At 44.7% G+C, this 20,271-nt stretch overlaps 1 protein-coding gene across 1 annotated transcript in view; it reads right to left on the minus strand.

The window, feature by feature from the left end:
- Nek10 (NIMA related kinase 10) overlaps window positions 1-20,271 on the minus strand; it is a 163,321-nt gene that overhangs the window by 128,995 nt on the left and 14,055 nt on the right. Inside the window, exons 5-10 of the mRNA XM_042680289.1 lie at window positions 20,105-20,203; window positions 10,418-10,502; window positions 6,770-6,811; window positions 4,676-4,754; window positions 3,167-3,234; window positions 328-407 (exon numbers count right to left, since the gene is read on the minus strand). Of these exons, the coding sequence (XP_042536223.1) occupies window positions 328-407; window positions 3,167-3,234; window positions 4,676-4,754; window positions 6,770-6,811; window positions 10,418-10,502; window positions 20,105-20,203 (453 nt within the window). The remainder of the gene's footprint in view (window positions 1-327; window positions 408-3,166; window positions 3,235-4,675; window positions 4,755-6,769; window positions 6,812-10,417; window positions 10,503-20,104; window positions 20,204-20,271) is intronic.

Consider the following 20,271-nt stretch of genomic DNA (forward strand, 5'->3'; position numbering starts at 1 on the left):
GGCAGGTGGGGGGAGAGGGGCAGGGGGAGAGGGAGGGGTAGAGACAGAGACAGAGAGAGAGAGAGAAAGAAAGAGACCAAAGGAAGGAAGGAGGGAAGGAAGGAAGGAAGGGAGTGAGGGAGCGAGGGAGGGAGGAAAGGAAGAAATTCTAAATGGTTGTTTGCTTTTCCAAATTGAATTTTAAAATGATGCTTTTGCTCAACATTCTCTTCAAAAACAGGTAAGTGTTCATGCTTTTTAAAACCAGATGGCCATTCAAGGGGTTTGATCTGTCTCTCCTGCTGACCCGCTAGAACCGCAGAGCTAGAAGCATAGTAAGACACCTACCTTTCTGCTAAGCTAGCCAGGGCCAAAAGAGCACCCAGTAGGACGCTAGTGTCTCGAGCACCAAGCAAATTTACTAATGTCTGAAAAATGAAGAAAAACCGTTTAATTAGGTAAGTACAATGTGCTTCTCGAATGGTATAATGCTTCCTTACAAAGACATAGAGGCTTAGCCACTTTTTGTTCTTGGGATTTTTTTTGGAGGGGGGGTTGTTTGTTTGTTTTTGTTTGCTCAGGTTTAGTGGGTGTATTTGCATACCCATTACATATAAACACAATTCTCTAAGTAAAACCGAAATTTACTAAGGTGATTCTACTTAGCAAAAAGTTATTAGACAGGCTCTTTTCATTTAAAAAAAATGTAGTCAATATAGCGGCTTAATCTTAAGTTCAAAAAGTTTTGTTAAACATTCAAAACCTCAGGTTCTTGCTGGGTGCCAGTGGCTCACACTTGTAATCCTAGCTACTCAAAAGGCTGAGATCTGAGGATCATGTTCAAAGCCAACCCAGGCAGAAAAGTCAGTGACTCTTATCTCCAATTAGCCATCAAAAGATAGAAGTAGATGTGTGGCTCAAGGATGTGAGGGTGATCTGGCTGCGACATCTGTCACCCCATTGATGGCCAGGGTTGATTTGGATATGTGGCTCAAGTAATAGAGCATCAACCTTGAGCCAAAAGGCTAAGGGACAGTGCCCAGGATCTGAGTTCAAGCCCAAGTTATTGGCACAAAATAAAAAACCCTTCTTTACAGAAGCCCAGTGCTCATTTCCTCTCCTGACAGAAGCACTTTGAAGCTGTTCCCTGCCCAGAACAAGAGACTACAAAGCCTGGAGAGACAGGACCGGCCACTGCTGTTCCTCCCTCCCTTTACTGCCACAGCACTTTGTCCAGCACTTGTGACCACCATTGCCCCAGCCTGGCTAAATGGAAGGTTATCATTCTGTTAGCACCTAGCCATTGAGAACTCACTCTGAGCTGAGAATTGTGCAAGGCTCATTCCAAATGACAGGGCTAGCAATGTGCCTCACGCTGTGGATGCTCTACTAGCTCTGGGATTCCTATCTGACTGTCCTCAGCATTATCCTAAATAATGCATCTTGAAATCTAGATTTTGCCTTCCTTGAATTGTCATGAATGCAAACTCTCTTCTCTACAATTTCTAGAGGATGCCTCCAAACATGTTCAAGCCAGAGCTACAGCCTGTATGATGACGGCTAGAATGATTTTTTGGTTTCCAACAAATGGGCTTTTTTTTTTTTTTTTTGGAGTACTGGGATTTGAACTCAAGGCCTTGAGCTTGCCTGGGTGAAACTCTACTACTTAAGCTGTGACTCTAGCCCTGCTTTCTGCTGGTTCTTTGGGGGATGGAGTCTAGAGAACTTTTCTGATGGGACTGGCCTCAAAATCTCAGCCTCCTCATTAGCTAGGATTCCTAGAGTGAACCACCAGTTCCCAGATATTTCTGCTGCTTGCTTTCCTTCCTTCCTTCCTTCCCTCCCTCCTTCCTTCCTTCCTTCCTTCCTTCCTCTCTTCCTTCCTCCCTTCCTTCTTCTCTCCCTTCCTTCCTTTCCTCCTTCCTTCCTCTTCCTTCCCCCTCTTTCTTCCTTCCTCCTCTTCCTCCTCCCCCTCCCCATCTTCTCATAATGCAGCTATCATTATTTCTCTGGCCACGTCCTTATTTTATTCTCTTACTTCTCTCCCTCTCACTCAGCCCACTTTCTGTCCTCTAACATGATGTTTTTGCGAACTCCAATCTCCGAAATAACTATTTTTACAACTTTGCCATGTCCACTTGATACCTCAGTGCTAACTATTCTTCACATTTTTTTGTGTGTGGCCAGTCCTGGAGCTTGAACTCAGAGCCTGGGCACAGTCCCTGAGCTTCATTTGCTCAAGGCTAGTACTCTACCACTTGAGCCACAGTGCCGCTTCTGGCTTTTTCTGTGTATGTGGTACTGAGGAATTGAACCCAGAGCTTCTTGCATGCTAGGCAAGCACTCTCCCACTAGGCCACATTCCCAGTTCCTATTCTTCACATCTTAAGTAATATCAATTAAATGAATGGCTGTTTCAATAAAGGGTTGGCACATGCAGTCAGCTACAACCATCCATCCGCTAGACCACAGGCAGCATGTGCCAACAAGTCTGAAGCTAGGAGGTGGCTCCCTGAGATAGGAGAACTGTATAGATACATACATATGAATTATACAGGGTATGTAAGAGTGAGTGTGCGTGTGTGTGTGTGTGTGTGTGTGTGTGTGTGTGTGTGTGTGTGTGTGTGTGTGTAGTGCTAGAGATCTAACTCAGGGCCTCATGCATGCTAGACAAGCTCTCTACTACTGGGCCACATCCTCTAACTCCTTAAAATGTGTATTTGGTTCATGGTCTTGTAACCCGGTGCCATGTTATTAGAAGGCCACATCACATGACACTGTCTATATTCAACCATACCTGACCTACAGACAGTAGCAACTTCATATGGTTCAAGTAATACAATCTTCTAAGACCTATGGGTTTGTTTCTAAGTACACAGGATACATTTTGTTTGCCGATTTCCACTTCCTTATTTACAGTTGCACACCTAGGGTCAGTTTACACATAAGCCAGTTCTTAAGCAACATTTAAATTAAGCAATCAACTTAGTTTGTATTAAAGGGCATATACTACAGAGAAAAGGACATGAGAAAAGGCTTTGTGTCCTTTGTCTGTACGGACACCATGCACCAATGAAGAAGCAGGGTTCAGGCCACGTGCCACAGCTGGGGCCGGCTTGGCAAGTCTGCAGGTCGTTAGGGCAAGGACGTGGACACGTGGCTGGGACGGAGGCTGGGCACCACTCACCTTGTGCGCACCGCTTGCTGTGACCCATTCTCGCTGGTCTTTGATGGCAGCAAGTTTTTGGAAAATGTCTATAAAGAAAGGAAGGAAGTGAACGTGAGATCCAGAGTTGAAGAGATGCAGCAGTCAGAATCTGGGGCTCCCAAAGGGCTGCTTGTTAAACCCTCAATCATCTGACACATCCCATATAAAATAAATCTGTAATCATCTGATAAACAAGTGCTAGCAAAGGTAAGCATCTCCTACTACTTCCAAGTTTCTACCCAAGTTCAAGGCCTGCTCTGTAGAGATCCAGAGCGCCTTCTGAAAAATCTCAGCTTATATCTAATACCTCCCGCTAAATAGCTCAGGAAACGGGAAGTTAGGAGTATGGAAAAGCTGAGGGGAACAGGTGTCCAGAAAGAAGAGCCTGGGGCCTGCGGCCTGCCACAGAGTCGGCTCCCCCTGTACCTGAAGGTCAGTGCTGCCTGGCAAACAAGCGTGGGGAACCAGGGTCAGGAAGTCCTCAGCCACACCTGGGTAACAGGTGGGGGGAGGGGAAGCCGAGTGGGAAGTGAGGCATTTTTCACATACAGAGTAGACCTAGGTCCTTATTTCACACCAAATTTTTCTCTTTTTTTCCTTTTTTTTTGTCCCAGTACTGGGGCTTGAACTCAGAATCTGAATGCTGTCCTTTAGCTTTTTATGCTTACAGCCAGCACTCTACCGCTTGACCATAGCTCCACTGGTAGCCTTTTGGGTGGATAATTGGACATAAGAGTCTCAGATTTGCTGTCCAGTCTGGCTTTGAACCTAGATCCTTGTATCTTAGCCTCTTGAGTCTCTAGGATCAGAGGTGTGAGCCACCAGCGCCTGGCGTTACCTTTTCTTTTTAATGCTGTGGATGTCCTAAATTCTGAGGTAGCCTTTATTGCTAATCAAATTTGGACGTGACAGCTGACGTCTGTGACATTTTAACAGAACTCAGAGGCTCTTCAGAGGAATAGAAACAAAAGGTCTTTGTTTTTCTTTTTGTCTTGTTTGTTTATCTGTCTTTGAGAGGGCAAGGGGGTGCATAGGGATGAAGGGACAAAGGGTGAACAGTGGTACTCACTAGACTTTACATGGGAAAAGAACTATATACCGTGAGGGCAGGGACAAGAGGGGAAATCTGGGAGAGAGAGAAGGAAGGGGGCATTGTCCAGAAAGAAATGTACTCATTGCCTGACTTATCAAAGAGTTGCCTCTCTACATCACCTTTATAATAATAAAAAAATAAAAATTAGCTTAAGATATAAATGCATGTGTATGGATATGGGAGCCTCCTCACATAAAATAAATTGTGCTTTCCAAAATAAGACTTTTTAATCTGAAAGTCTCTGTGCTGGAGATATTTTGCCACTAATGTAATGATCTGCAGACTCTCATACCCTCACAGAGAATGGAGACATTCCTATGTATTGAAGGTAAGCGCCATCTTGCCTACTCTAGCAAGCGCAGGAAGTTCACCACACCCCTGCCCGCATGCCTTACATGTCATGTTGACGAGCTTGTCCACGCTGTGCTGCTCTTCCCCATAGCCGAGGTACTCGTGAGCCACCATCTCCATGTACTATAAGGACAACAAAGCCAGTCAAGAGCACAAAGCAGCATGCAGTTCCTAAAATAGGCTCTAGGTGGCACAACGGTCACCAAATCCTACTCTGCTTCTTGTTCCTGATTCTTCCATGGGCAAAGTTAGGCTTCTAGCTTTCTTATAGGTCTTGTAGATGAGAGTAGGACCCATCTAGAGATTGGGTGCATGCAAAAGCACCAGAAAACATAAATGAGTAAGTTAATGGTCTCATTTAGTACCCAAATATGAGAAGGAGGAAGGGAATATAAGGAATGTGTGTGTGTGTGTGTGTGTGTGTGTGTGTGTGTGTAGATCTGTGTATGTGTTACACAGTACATACAAATTGAATTCTTTGATGTACCTTTTAGAAAATTTTTTTATAACAACTGCATATATTTTAGTAACCTTTTATTTTATAATATACAAAATGACATCTAACCAGCATGAAGGCTGATATTACTAATAAGAATAAAATAACGTGGCAGTACACACCTATATCCTAGCTCATAAGGCAGAGATCAAGAGGGTTACAGTTCAAGTTCAGCCCAGGCAAAAAGTAAGATCCCATCTAAACCAATGCGCCTGGTATGGAGATATGCACTTATGATACCAATTACAAGGTGGCTCAGTGGTAGAATGCTTGCCTTGCATGCCTGAGGCCCTGGGTTTGATTCCTCAGCACCACATAAGCAAAAAGAAAAAAGCTGGAAGTGGTGCTGTGGCTCAAGCAGTAGAGCTCTAGCCTTGAGCTGAAGAGCTGAGGGACAGCGCCCAGGCCCAGAGTTCAGACCCCACGACCGGACTCCCCCCCCCCAAAAAAAAAAAGAGAGAGAGAGACCTTAAATAGGAGGATCAGAGTTCAGAAACATGGATTTATTATCAACATCATTCTTAGGAAGCTAGAGTGGTATACATCTGGAATTCTAACACTCAGGAGGCTGAAGCATGTTTCTGAGTTTAAGGCCCAACTGAACTATACAGCAAGACTTCACCTCAAAATGGTGTTTTGCATATGTGTGTGTGTGTATGTGTTTTATTAACGACTGAAAATGTAGCTTGGTGATAGAGCACTTGTCTAGCACACATAATGCCCATAATCCTAAGTATGGCAGAAATATTTTCTTAAAAATACTAGTTATAGGGCCAGGTGCCAGTGTCTCACACCTGTAATCCTAGCAACTCAGGAGGCTATGATGTGAGGATCATGGTTCGAAGTTAGCCCAGGCAAGAAATTCTGTGAGACTCTTATCCCCAACTAAACGCCAGAAAATGGCAAGTGGAAGAGCACTAGCTTTGAGCACAAAGAGGCTCAGGGACAGTGCCCTGACTTCAAGCTCCACAACAGACAAAAAGATAAATAAATAAAAATACAAGTCAGTTTTTCTGTATACACTATAGGAGACTTGGCCACTTCAAAGCATCACATGTACTAATAAACTCAAGCCTTTGATTTGCTCAGCATCTACAATCTTCCACTGCTTCCTTTCCCTCAAATACAATTCAGGATACTGTCAAAACATAAGATTAAGAAACTATATGCAGTAGGTTATAAAAATATTTTTCAAAGGATAAAAAAATAATGAAATCCAAGTCATTCCTTACTTCATCTATTTATTAATATCTTCGTGAGCATACTATTTTTATTTAAATAAATTAAACATCATAATTCATTTCCCTTCCCATTTCTGTGCAACACTGACAACTTAGCTTGCCAGCCAATGCCTGATTCCTGTCATCATTAACCAAAGACATGTTAAAGTCTTTTTGTTTCAGCAGGTTGATGAAAATGAACCCAATTATCCAGAAAGAAATTATTATCTCTCCCTGCCCGGTGAGTGTCTACCTCGAGCTCACTCATTTCAACTCCCTCTTCTCCAAACAAGCAGTATCTCACAGCATACTACAACACTTCTGATCACACACACACACACACACACACACACACCCTTAATTCTTACCCAGAGCATGGCACAGAATGAAGAGGCAAGACAAGATGCACAAAAGACCCTTACCTGCGCTAGGTTCTCAATGCCACCCAAGTTGTAGAGTATTTCCTGAGAAGAGAAAAACAATAGGAGATACATGAAGGATGGGGGCCATGTGGAAGTACAGTTTGGGACCTTTTCATTGAGTGGTTCAATTTGTGATTGTTTCCAGAAGATTCTCATTCTAATGGAAATGTGGGAAATTCACCATGTGACATGCCTGTCACATTCAAGATAACCAAGACAGGTATGGGTAGCTCACGGCTATAATCCGAGCTACTCAGTAAGCTGAGATCTGAGGGTCATAATTTGAAGCCAGCCTGGTCAGGTAAGTCTGTGAAACTCTTATCTCCAATTAACCACCAGAAAACCGGAAGTGGCGCTGTGGCTCAAAGTGGTAGAGTGCTAGCCTTGGCCAAAAAAAAAAAAACAAAGCTCAAGGACATCCCTGGGGCCTGAGTTCAAGCCCTGTGACTGACAAAATTAAATAAATAACTGGCTACTGGAATATGGAGGTTGGGAGGACAGGGAAACAATAGACATGTGCTCAGAACACTGTCTGTTCCTCGTGATTGGTAGTTCTTCCATGGTCATCATAAAAGGTGACACTGGAGAGATTGAAGACGCAGCTTCATTCAGCTCTTCCATGTCTCCATGAGGCCCCTAAGACTAAGAAAGGAAGCCATCTTGCCTGGCACAGATCCTAGATGAGCCAAGCATCACCCAGATGCCAGCACCTTCATTTGGGCCGTTGTCTAGTGTAGGTAAGCCAAGCAGTACAGCCTCACTCAGGAGCTGATTAGAAATAGAGTTCCCCACCACTCCAGACCTGCCCCTGCCACATTCTCTTTCAATAAGACCCTGGTTATTTGCATAAATAAAATTACATGAGAAGTCCCAGATTTCAAACGACAATAAAATAAAAAATGCATGAATTCCCATAAGGCTTCCAGCTTCTCTGTCACATGAATACTAATCTAAGGGGAAAAAAACAAGGGCAGGAAGGGTCTGAGCATGAGAAGTGGAAATGGGGTTTCACACCAACTCTCCAAGACAGGCAGGAATGGCGGGGCTGGCACCGGCTTCCTGAGACCCGGCAGCAGAAGCTGTCAACCGCAGCATGGCTTTTATGACCTTGGCCAACAATTCTTGGCAACCCAGGATGTTACACAACGGCCGGGGACATCACATGCTCTTCTGAGCGGGAAGACTGCCAGCAGCAGGGCCGGGAGAGGAGAATCCCCTTCTACGGACAGGCTGGTGATCCGGGGCCTGAATTTAATATGTATTTAGTAACAAAATCTCCTCCACAAACTGGTCCCTGCATGCCTTCCATTAGAGAACAGTGTAATCAACCCTCTTCCATTCCATCAAGGGCTAGTTGAAGAAAGGCGAGTGTGACTCTATTGCTACCCATTTCCTTAATCAATACACAGACTATCTCTAAGGTAAAGACTGAGCTAACTTCTGCAAGTCAAAATGCTGGATCTTCCTCCTTCAATATTTCTCTTGGTTGTTATATCTACCTTGTTTTCATCCAAACTAAGACATGTCAGGTGGCAAAAGAGGGTGCTTGGGTTCAGTAAGTGGGAAAGAGGGGCACACGCTGGTACAGAGCCAAACCAACAGTTCACCCCTATGTGCGGAGCCCACAGGCAGCCCAGAAATGCACAGCACAGGGCGCCAGAGGGCGGGCCTTGCCATACAGGAACAAGGATGTTAGAGAAGAAGCTATGTGGAGGCTCTCCAGAGACATATTAGCTAACCTGCAATCGCCCAAGGTCAGTTTAGAATACAGTCTGAGGCAGGGCTGAGTTCTCCAAGGGAAAGATGTGCAGTTACCACAAGCCCCAGAAGATCCAAATCAGAGCAAGTCAAGTTAAATGCACGGTGTATGTGTATATGCTTGTGTGCACGTGTGTGTGTGTGTGTGTGTGTGTGTGTGTGCGCGCACGCGCGCGCGTGCCGGTACTGGGGCTTGAATTCAGGGACTTGGCTCTCCGTTGGCTTTTTCTGTTCAAAGCCATAGTTCCACTTCCCATTCTCTTGGTGGTTAACTGGAGATAACAGTTTCATGGACTTTCCTGCCTAGGCTAGCTTTGAACAGCAGTCCTCAGACCTCCTGAGTAGCTAGAATGACAGGCATAAGCCACCAGCACCCAGCTCAAAATACATTTATTTTAAGTGCAGAATTTGAGAAAGATGATTGTGTATATTAATGAAAGGAAACAGATTCTAACTTAAGTAAGAAGTCATAAATAAAGTTGAATCTGGTCTAAAATGTTCGGTTTGTATGAGTTTCCCAGTAGCTTATAAATATGAGGCATGAAAGGAAATCTGTCCTAGGAAAAGAAAATAACCTGTGAGGAGTACAGAAGCATGTGCAAATAATGGAAACACTCCTGAGATACTTCACAGGCCACAGTGACGCAACCATCCGCAAGCTATCTTGAGCCTTTCTCACACCATGGCATTCTTTCTAGCAGCCTCAACGTCCACTGGAACTTGTTGAAACATGTTTTATCCCTCCCTACTCCAAACCTACTGAACTGGACACTGTAAAGCTGAGCTACAAAAATCATGTCCTTCAGACATCTCTGATGCTTCCTGACCTTGGAGAATAGCTGCTTTATAAAAATCTACTCTCTTGCCAGGAACTAGTGGCTAATGCCTATAATCCTGTCTACTCAAGAGGTTGAGATCTGAGTATTATTATTTAAAGCCAGCCCAGACAGGAAAGTCTGTGAGACTCTTATCTCCAACCAACTACCAAAAAGCCAGAAGTGAAGCTGTGGCTCAAGTGGTAGAGTGCCAGCCTTGGGCAAAATAAGCCAAGCAAGTACACAATTCCCTTAGTTAAAGCCCTAGTACTAACACATATAAGAGAGAGAGAGAGACAGAGAGACAGAAAGAAACAGAGAGAGAGAGAGAGAGGATGAATGAATGAATGAATATCTTCTATCTCTCTACAAGATAGGACAGGAAATAATAACTTTTTGGTCCAGAAATGTCAGGTATGAGCTAATAGCCTGGGCACCTCCTGGAAGCTCATTAGAAATGCAGAATTATGAACCTATTGGACCAGAATCCACATTTACAGAATCTTGAGGGAAGTGATTCTTGTGCAACATTAAAGTCTGAGAGGCAGCACCCTCAACTTGCTAGAGAGACAAGGGGAAGATTTGGGGCTTAGTACCTTCTTCAAGATGAGCGGAGCAGAGAGAGGTCCTCCCTCTGCTCACCTCAGGTCCAGCTTGGGATGCAGGGCGGGAAGGGATGGGCTCAGGAGTAGTCAGTAGGGCTGCACCCCTGCTGTTCTCATGGCTACCTCCAGAGCCACACAGTGAGGCCCCAGCTTGTCGCTGCTGGTGCATGCTTGAAGGTGTGACCCAGGGAATGTCCTGAACTGGCTGAAAAGGCCAGACAGCAATACAAACATGAGCAAAAGTTCAATCCATTGAAACCTTGTGGATGGTGTGGTAGAAATACACAGAGCTTGACCCAAGGCCCTTCTAAATCATTCTTAAAAGCACATGAAATAGGTCCCGCACTGAGAAGTGACCAAATTGTGAGAAAAAACTAAAAAGGTAACAGGGCCTATTTCAAAGAAAAGCCCCCCAGATTTAATTTATCTTCATAACAAGCAAAATATAGGAGTTTTATTTTCCAACCCACCTGATAACATGGATCCCTCATTAGTAGCCTCAGACAAATTAACACTCTCAGAAAATGGATGGATGGGGCTCGATTAACCCACTCTCTGAAAGAAGAACAAAGAAAAAAAAAGTTTAAAGTCTCAGTGTGAATCCTACACGATTGTAAAGGAAATAAAGAACACACTCCACTTATTTCAGTTGAGTCAGCCATGGGATTGTTAATTTGGTCCTTGAACTCTTGGCTTCTTTAATGCAATTGACCATCTGTATAGCACCATGAAACAGAGGCCCCCTGTTTATTGGGTTCATAGTAACCACACTGACTCAATATTTCCTAGTACCTTTAAAAGCAAAATAAACAACAGTACTAATAATTATTAGACCCAACTTAATAAAGAATATACCTCCTAACAACTTAGTGTTCACACCTTAAACATGCATTACAATGTTTTCCTTTTATTTTTAAAGGCACGTGCTGAAGGGGGCTGTGTGCCTAGCATGGAGAAGAACAACTTGTAGAGCCTCAGCATCTGACTGGATGCCACCATCTTCTTCCTCTTCCCCAGACAGTCACAGATCACTGCCTTTTATGTAATAACCACTGAGAATCAAACTTCAGAAAGATAACCAGCCAGGCCCTGGTGGCTCAGGCCTGTAATCCTAAGAGGATGAGATCTGAGGATCATGGTTGAAAGCCATCTCAGGAAGTAAAGTCCACAAGATTTATATCTCCAATTAACCACCAAAAAGCCAGAAGTGGAGATGTGGCTCAAGTGGTAGAGCACTAGCCTTGAGTGAAAAAGCTAAGGGACCAGAGCCTAAATTCAAATCCCAGTATCAGAAAAATAAAAGCTATGCCATCATTTTCAGGAATGGATGGGTCTATCTAATGTGCTGTGTGACATTGCAGTCATGAGTGACCTTAGAGTATCTGGAAGAAGAAGAAGCAGATAGCATCAGTGCTAGGGTGTTCACTTCCCTGGGGCTCATCTAGGTTTTTCCAGGCCCTCATAGGTCACTGCAAGCAATTTCTTTCATTGTTCTTTGTATTGTATCCAGTTGAAGCTGGTAGAAAATGTAGTGAAAATGGTCAAGAGAGCTGGATACAATGATGCACCCTGTAATCCCAGCTACTCAGGAAGCTGAGGCAGGAGAATCATAAATTTGAGACAACACATCAGGAGTTCATCTCACACAGAAGTAAGCTGGCCACTGATGGCTCCTGCCTGTAATCCTAGCTACTCAGGAGGTTGAGATTTGAGAACTGAGGTTCAGAGCCAGACCTGGCAGACCAATTCTTATCTCCAGTGGAAAAAGGAAGTCATGAATGAAAAAGCTGAGGTTCTGAGTTCAAGCCCCAGTACAAGCAATCAATCCATCAATAAAGCCTATCACTCCACCCCTCAGGGTACTGAAACAGGATAGATAGATGAGGAGCTAGGGAAATTATATTGTTTTCAACAAATGCCAGAAAGAGCCAGCCTAAGAAGTGAAAACCAGGAAGCACACTGAAAAAGAGCATGTAAATTCCCCCTTCCTTTTTAATGCTAAGTGATAGGATTAAGAAGGAGGTTATTAAAATCTGCCCTGGCTTTTGAAATAATATAGATGCCGCATTTTCTTTTGAAATACATGAGATGGCGCCTCAACGAGCTTTATTCTTGGAGAAGGGGAAAATTGGGTACTCTTCCTGAAAGAAAGGAGACAAAAGGAATGGAAGGAAATTCCTGGCAAAAGGAAGTTCCTGAAAGTCGTGGGTGTGTTGGGGTGGGCCTCCATCTTACCCACACAGTGTCATTGTCTAAGGCTTAGGAGTTGCTAGATGGTGAGATCAGGTGTATTCAGCTCAAAATACTGAAGGTACACATAGGAATCACTACTGAGTCTTGTGTGTGTGTATGTGTGTGTGTGTGTGTGTATACAAGGTCTTGAACTCAGGGTCTGGGTACTGTCCCTTAGCTTTATTTGCTAAAGGCTAATGCTCTACCACTTGAGCCACAGCTTCACTTTCTGGTTTTGCTGGTTCTCTGGAGATAAAAGTCTCAAGGACTTTCCTCCATGGATTGGCTACAAAATGTGATCCTCAGATCTCAGCCTCCTGAGTAGGTGAGATTAAAGGCATGAGCCACCAGCACTAGGCTGCCAATGAATCTTTAACTCCCATTTACAGCATGAGCATGGGCAGGAATTGCGTCATATATATGTATTTATACCAGAATGAGAGCCAAAGTCTATGCCATGGCCACACAGCCCTCCATGGCCACACGGCCTTCCGTGACCTCACCTCTGCCCCCATCTCCCCGCACAGCCGCATTCACTGCCTCCCCCCGGTGCCTGGACAGGGCTGTGCCATAAGCCAGGGCCTCAAGTGCTTCTACAACCACCTTCCATGCTTTCCCAACACCAGAACCTAAAGACAAAGAGGAAGCCCTTCCCCCAGCTGACATGAGGCCAGTCCAGAAGTTAGTGTAACCACAGTGTATGTGGTACAGGGGAAGTCAAACACTACCTATGCACCAGACTTGCTAGAGACTGTGCTCCAAGCCATAGCAAGCAACACGGGTACTTGGTGCTCATATTAAGAAAAAAAACCCTGACATACAGAGCATTAATTGTTGTTTCACACTTAGCCATGGACAGCTAAGGGAGACAATGAAAGCTATTTCAGACTAGAGTTAGACTTTTTCCCTATTGGCCATGCATTAAGAAAGGCTAGAGTAAATCTTTTTACAGTTTGTCCCCAGTCAGACAAGAGCATTTACTGGAGCTGTTGACCAAGCCAACAGTTACCTGGCTTGTCTGGTATTTATCCTCAGCTTCTTGTGATAGAATACCTTCTTTCTTTCCCTCCCTCCCTCCCTCCCTCCCTCCCTCTCTTCCTTCCTTCCTTCCTTCCTTCCTTCCTTCCTTCCTTCCTTCCTTCCTTCCTTCTCCCCTGCCCTTACCTCTCTCACTCTCTACTTCTTTGTGTACACTTGAACTCAAAGCCTGGGTGCTTTCCTTTAGCTATTTCACTCAAGACTGGTACTCTATCATTTGAGCCATACCTCCACTTCTGACTTTTTTGGTGGTTAATCAGAAAGAAGAGTCTGATGGACCTTTGTGCCAGGACCAAATTTGAATCAAGAGCCTCAGATCTCAGCCTCCTGAGTAGCTAGGATCGCAGGTGTGAGCCACTGGCAAACCTACACATTTTAAGCCTGAGCTCTGATGCCATTGTTCTCTGAATGTAGGGTGAACATATGTGGCTGCTAGCCCACCCACTAACCCAAGCCACTGGCCACTCCCCTCACCTCTTGGGCAGAAGACTGGCCCCTGTGCTTGGGCCACAGCTTTCTCTTCCCAGCAGTGGGTGGCTGAGTGGGGGGAGGGGGCCGCAGGGGCTGCAGAGACAGAGGTTCTGGAGCATCCTTTCCTGAGAACTCCTCTTCCCACCACCCACACATCCTCCTCCAGAGCGAGCCCCTGGCCTGTGGCCCTTGGGGACCTCTGGGACACACTCTAGTTTCTTGGGAAATGAAGGAACTCATCCAAGCCCAGGGCTGTGAATCAAGCCCTGGCGACACTCCATAATTGAACTATGGCTCATCTTGGCTCAAACTGTGAATCCCCTGCATTGAGGAAAATATGACAGATTTGGGAATACCTGTTCATCTCTTGTCTACTCTAAGGATCCAAGTACAGAACAAAAAAAAAAAATCTTTTAATATTTACACACAGGTTTTTACAAATACCCTCTCAGGTGCTGGGGTTTACAGTCCAAACTACACTGCCAAGACACTCCATGCCAAAGTGCTAATAGAAAGAGCCCTCAAGTGGCCCTTAATTATTTAAAAGGAAACGACAGGGGACAGTTAAGAGATGGCTCATGCCACTACTACGCATGCCCCTGCTGGCAACAGACAGTCTCTATGAGGAAAATCACCAGCTCTCCTGTGGATTTTTTTTTTAATTCAAATAAGCATAAAAAGGCCTTTTCTGTGTCCTCCTTTGCCCTTTAAGGAAAAGAAAAGAACAAAAAATTCCCGAAAGGACTTCTGTTCGCTTTTACTACTGAAGGAGAGGCAGTAAATTAAAGGGCGTAGAGTTGTGTCAGGGTTGAACGTTCTGGCCTAAGCAAATGGCTTTTGGACTGCTGAGCTGCAACCTCGGGAACTGACGTCCTAAGCTATTAATATTTCAGTGTGGCTCTGGCCTCGGGTGTAAATGTAAATAGAATTCCTGATGGCCGAGTCCTCTGGCGCTCCCGAACTTGGACCTCTAAAGGAGAGCACTTGCTGCCTCTTTGGCAGCTTTCTCTTGGCCCCCCACCACTCCTTTTTCCTCCCTGCCCCCCACATGAGGATGCAGCCATGGGCATAGGCCATGGGGTTCTAGGGGACTCCATGCTCTGTAAGCTGATACTTGCCATTGTAGGCCAACAATGGTGGGGGACAAGGAACATAACTCCCAGCCACCAGACAATCCTTTAGAGTGACAGCGACAGACTGGAAGGATGTGTTTTTCTATTGGGTAGCAGAGTCCCAAGCCAGGTTCTGCCATCCCATCCTTCATATGGGTCCCCCCCCCCCCCCACCCCGCAGGAGATCTCATCATGTGTGTTTAGTATGGGGACAGGACAGGCCAGCTAAAGTGGTTCTGAGTCTTTGAGATAGCTCTGGAAAGATCCACCTGTCTGTATGCATTGCAATATGCCAGACACACAGAAGCAGGTTTAGATGGGCAGACATTTCTCCCCTCTGTTTGAACTTAGATCACAGTGTCCTCAGGACTATTAATACACAGCACTGGGCCCAGGCTAGGGCCATTTGGCTGTCAGCATCCAATGATGACATGAGGTATGCTATAGAGATTAGCGGGGGGGGGGGGGGGAGGGGGAAGGGAAAATGTCATGCGGATGTAGTCTGTATATGGAGTTTCTAGTTCTTTTTCAGTGGAAGAAAACTTTGTGTGGTAGGAGAGAGCCCCGTTTACTGGGTCAGAACGGCAGCAACTGAGATTAGTAAGAGCGCAAGTGGTCTAAGTGAATCTGCACACTGAGGCAGATGCCAGAAGTTTCACAAGAAGGTTTGCACAAGGGTGGTATTGAGCTGTGGAGCTGGGGGCTGCTGGAATGCGGCTGCCGCTGTCAAAAGTTCATGTCATGATTAAAAACCTATATTTATAAACCAATGGCTCACATCTGTAATCCTAGCTACTCAGGAAGCTGAGATATGATGATTGTGGTTCAAAGCCAACCCAGGAAGGAAAGTCTCTAAGACTTTTATCTCCAATTAACCACCAAAAAAAAAAAATCCAAAAAAAACCAAAAAACAGACATGTAATGATGCCCAAGTCCTAAGTTCAAGCCCCAGTTCTGGCACAAAAATAAATAAATAATACATAAAATAAAATAACAATTGCTTTCATGAGAAAGTTAAAAGAAAGAACAAAAGGCACAGGAAAAGGCTGTCAGCAGCAAAGACTCAGCCTCAGGACTTAGGGCCTAACTTCTCAGCTCACTCATCCACACAATGAGACAGACTAGATTTTCTTCAGAATCAGTTCCACTGCAATAACTTTTACAGTTTTGGGGGAGGGGGAAGGATTAATATGTGTACATTTGAAGTGTGGGAGAAACCCCAAATAACATTTCATGAGAGATAAAACTATAGCTAGGTGCCAGTAGCTCTCAGCAACTCAAGAGTCTGAGACCTGGAGGATCATGACTTGAGGCTACTTTTCTGTATTTTTTTTTAACTTAACAGTACTTGGAAGTTTGAACTTTAGGGCCTTGCACTTATTAGGCTGGCATTCTACCACTTCAGCCATTACCCCTGCCCTCAAAAACAATTTTTAATAAGTAACCAAAATAATTTGATGCAAAGAAATTCCAAATGAAGAATGTCAACCTCAGTTCTCTCCATAACACGCACTGAGGATAAAGACCAGACCCTAAGCTCCAGAAGCTCAAAATGTACTGAAGGCAGAGGGCCCAGAGGGTGTCAGAGGAAGGGAAGGGGAGGGGTATGGATGAGAAGCCAGAAGAGGCTGGATCCATAAGGGAGCAGAGTACAGCGCTTTAGGCAGAGAACTAATATGGCATAGGCTCAGAGGTAAGAGAGGGAAAACCTTCAAGGCACAGAAGCTTCCTCTTCAGAAACTCAGCAGTACAATATACGTGGAGTGTGGCAAAGCCTTGGCTTCTATCCTTAGCACTAAAGAAACTTTTAAAAAGCAACAACAAATGTAAAAGAGATGAAGACAAGAAGGAACAAGATATTAAAGCTCTTTCCAACCCACGGAAGGAACTGATCATCAGATTTTAAGTACATAGAGACACAAACCTGAAGCTGCACGCAGGCTTACTAAAACTTTCTCTGCATCAAGGGCTGCTCAGTGGTAAAGCACCAAACCTTTCTCCATTACAATTCATGGGACTCACTCGATGACCTTTCTAAGTGAGTTCTGAACTAGCTGGCAGACCGCACCTTGGTGCCCAGGACTGGCAGCAAAATGCCTATTGACCTTTCTCTGTACCGTGTGATGAGGTGAAATCACAGAACACACATCTCTCCATCAACTTCATGAACTTCGAGAATTTCAGTGGGGCCAGGAGCCAGTGGCTCATGCCTATGATCCTAGCTACTGAGGAGGCTGAGATCTGAGGATCACAGTTCTAAGCCAGCCAGGGCAGGAAAATCTGTGAGACTCTTATCTCCAATTAACCACCAAAAAAACAGGAAGTGGCACTGTGGCTCAAAGTGCTAGAGTGCTAGCCTTAGGCAAATAAAGCTCAAGGACAAGGGGCTGGGAAGGTGGCTCAGTGGTAGAGCGCATGCCTTGCATACCTGAGGCCCTGGGTTTGATTCCTCAGCACCACATAAGCAAAAAGAAAAAAGCCGGAAGTGGCACTGTGGCTCAAGTGGTAGAGTACTATCATTGAGCTGAAGAGCTGAGGGACAGCTCCCAGGCCCAGAGTTCAGGCCCCATGACTGGACCTAAAAACAAAAAAAAAAAAGGACAGCACCCAGGCCTTGAGTTCTTGAGTTCAAACCCCATGACTGACAAAAAAAAAAAAAAAAAAAATACATTACCTATGTAACTGTAACCCTCTGTATATCACCTTGACAGTAAAATTAAATTTAAAAAATAAAAGTATTTCAGTAGGTTCAAAACACTGGAGAGAATCTTCCCTCTATCCTGACTTCCAACCTCTCATCTCACCTCTTGGTTACAAGGTGAGGTCTGCATGCAGACAACCAAATGAAAAACTCAAAAAGAAAACAGTTGTAGGCTTGGTAGACTGGCTCACTCCTATAATCTCAGCTACTTGGTAGGTAAAGGTAGTAAGATTGAGGTTCAAGGCTAGCCTGGCCAAAAGTTACTAATATCTTATCTCAAATAATAAGTTTGTTGCAATTAGATAGGTCTGTAGTCCCAGCTCATCAGGGGGCAGAGGTAAGAAGATCATAGTTGGAGGCTGATCCAGACAAAAGTGAAGATCCTACCTGAAAAATTAACCAAAGCAGAAAAGGGCTGAAAGTATGGCTTAAATGACAGGGTATTTGACTAGCTAAGCAAAGACTTGGGTTCAGCTTATCCTTTTCAGAAAGTGAGGGGAGTGTTGGATGGATGAGGACATGCTAAATGGATCAGGTGGACTTCCAACTAAAGCCAGAAGAGTGCAAGGGGCGGCTGATCTCCGTAGCTATGGATGGGGGAAGGAGGACTTTTGATCATTCTAGAATTATAGTTCCAAGGCAAGGTTGGTTTAACATCATTATCAACTACGCAGAAATGGAGGAGGAACTGGAAGTAGTCACACTTCGCAGATGGGTCTAAGCTCTCAACCAACCGTGTTCTCAGGGCAAAACCAAGTGGCTCGACATCCTCAATGTGCCTCACCTTGCCTACAATCAGAATTGGACCAAGAGCCAAAGCTCCCACTGTCCAGTTTCATCCAGCCTTTAGCTGGATTGAGTGTCTAGGAAGGGAAAAACTCCACATCCTATTCATCCTTATGTGCTTACCCTTCCTTCCTTCCCCCTTATCCACTCCCTTCTTTGCACATTGTAGATGCTCATCAGTTTGTTTAGCAACTAAATCTTTGATTTTATTTCTGCCAGTACTAGGGCTTGAACTCAGAGCCTGGGCACTGTCCTGTAGCTCTCTGGCTCACAACTAGTACTCTACTCCTTGAGCCACATCTCCTTCTCCAGCTTCTAGTGGTTATTGGAACTAAGAGTCTTACAGACTCTCCTACCCTGACTGGTTTCAAATCTCAATATTCAGATCTCAGCTTCCCAAGTAGCTGGGATTATCAATCAGCTTGAGCCACCAGGGCCCGGCTCCAGCAGTAAATCTGATGTTCACTGAGGACTGGGATTGGAAGTCACGTGAGAAAAAGCCATGAGATGATCTTCTTGTATATGCCTAAAGGAAGAGCGGTGGGGAAAGCCAGTCCTGGCCATAGTAGCAAGGTTGCCTGAGGTGAGCAACAATGAAAGAGCTTCATGTTTAATCCAAATTTTTCTCAGACCTGCTTTGAGAATAGAACTGAACATTGTGAACTGTCAGCAGCCAAAGGCAGACAGAAAAGAATGCTTTGATGTGCCACATCCTAAATTCCTTCTCCTGCTATGAACTCACAGAGGTTGACAAGTACTCTTCCTACTTTGAGGATTTCCAGGGACTGCTCAGGTTACAGGGAGGTAATTTCATCCAACCTAGGGTGTCTCATTCTTCACAAAGAATAAGAGATCGCTAAGAATAGAGAGACTGAGGATTGGTGAGATCCCTTTGAGGGTGGGTGCCTGTGGTTCACACTTATAATCCTAGTTATTCAGAGGCTGAGATCTGAGGATTGTGGTTCAAAACCAGCGCAGGCAGGAAACTCTGAAAAAGCTAACAGACAGTGTCCAGACTCTGGGTTCAGTACTAGCACAAAGTGTGTATGTGGAGGGGGGAGGGGAATGGCCTTTTGAACTAACTGATGTCAAGTCTTGCCCTGAGATGTTATACTTCTCCAAAGTAGCAATTCCTGAAGCATCTTTGTTTGTTGATACCAAAATATTAAAGAACATTGTTTTCTAGTATCATTTTACCCATGATTATTTATTTACTGCTCACCATTATTCTTCTTTGTTCAAGCTGAGGATAACTTCCCATCCTTTGCAATGCTTGTATATCTTTCAGCAGCCTTAATGTGTGCCATAAAGAATTGAGCAACCGCTGGGCACTCATGCTGGTGGCGCACGCCTATAATCCTACCTACTCAGGAGACTAGCAATTTGAGGATCATGGCTCAAAGCCAGCCCAATGAGACAAATCCTTGACATTTTTATCTCCAGTTAACCAGCAAAATGCCAGACGTAGCAGCGTGGCTTAAGTGGTAGAGCACAAAAGCCAAGGGAGAACAAGAAAGCTCAATCCCCAGGACTGGCACAAACAAAACAGAGTAACAGAGTGTTTTCCCTCTTCACCTTACCAGTCATCAGATGCAGATGGATCCAGTGCCTGACCAGAGAGCTCTCAGTGAACTATACCGATGCCCCACTCTCTCCGTCTCGAGGCTCTTCCTTCTATGTTATTGACTGGCACTGTGTCCAATCATCTCAACTGCTTCAAAGCCATACTCTACATACCAGAGCTAAAGCAGATACACGGGGTGGGGGTGGGGGAGTAATGGGGGGGAGCAAGTCTGTCTATCCAGAGTTAGTCTTACCTGCATATAAGTCTATTCTTCACTAAGGCTGTGAAAATCTCCTGAAATAACTGATGCTGAGGGTGTTTGCTGAAGTTTCTCTCCGTCTTGTAGTTTATACTAAGATCAAACAAACACAAGAGAATGTTATAAGAAACATTCTTTGGGCAATCTCAAAGTTACTAAGG

This window comes from Dipodomys spectabilis, unplaced genomic scaffold, assembly GCF_019054845.1.
Source record: "Dipodomys spectabilis isolate Male_0828 unplaced genomic scaffold, ASM1905484v1 ptg000054l, whole genome shotgun sequence".
NCBI lineage: Eukaryota > Metazoa > Chordata > Mammalia > Rodentia > Heteromyidae > Dipodomys > Dipodomys spectabilis.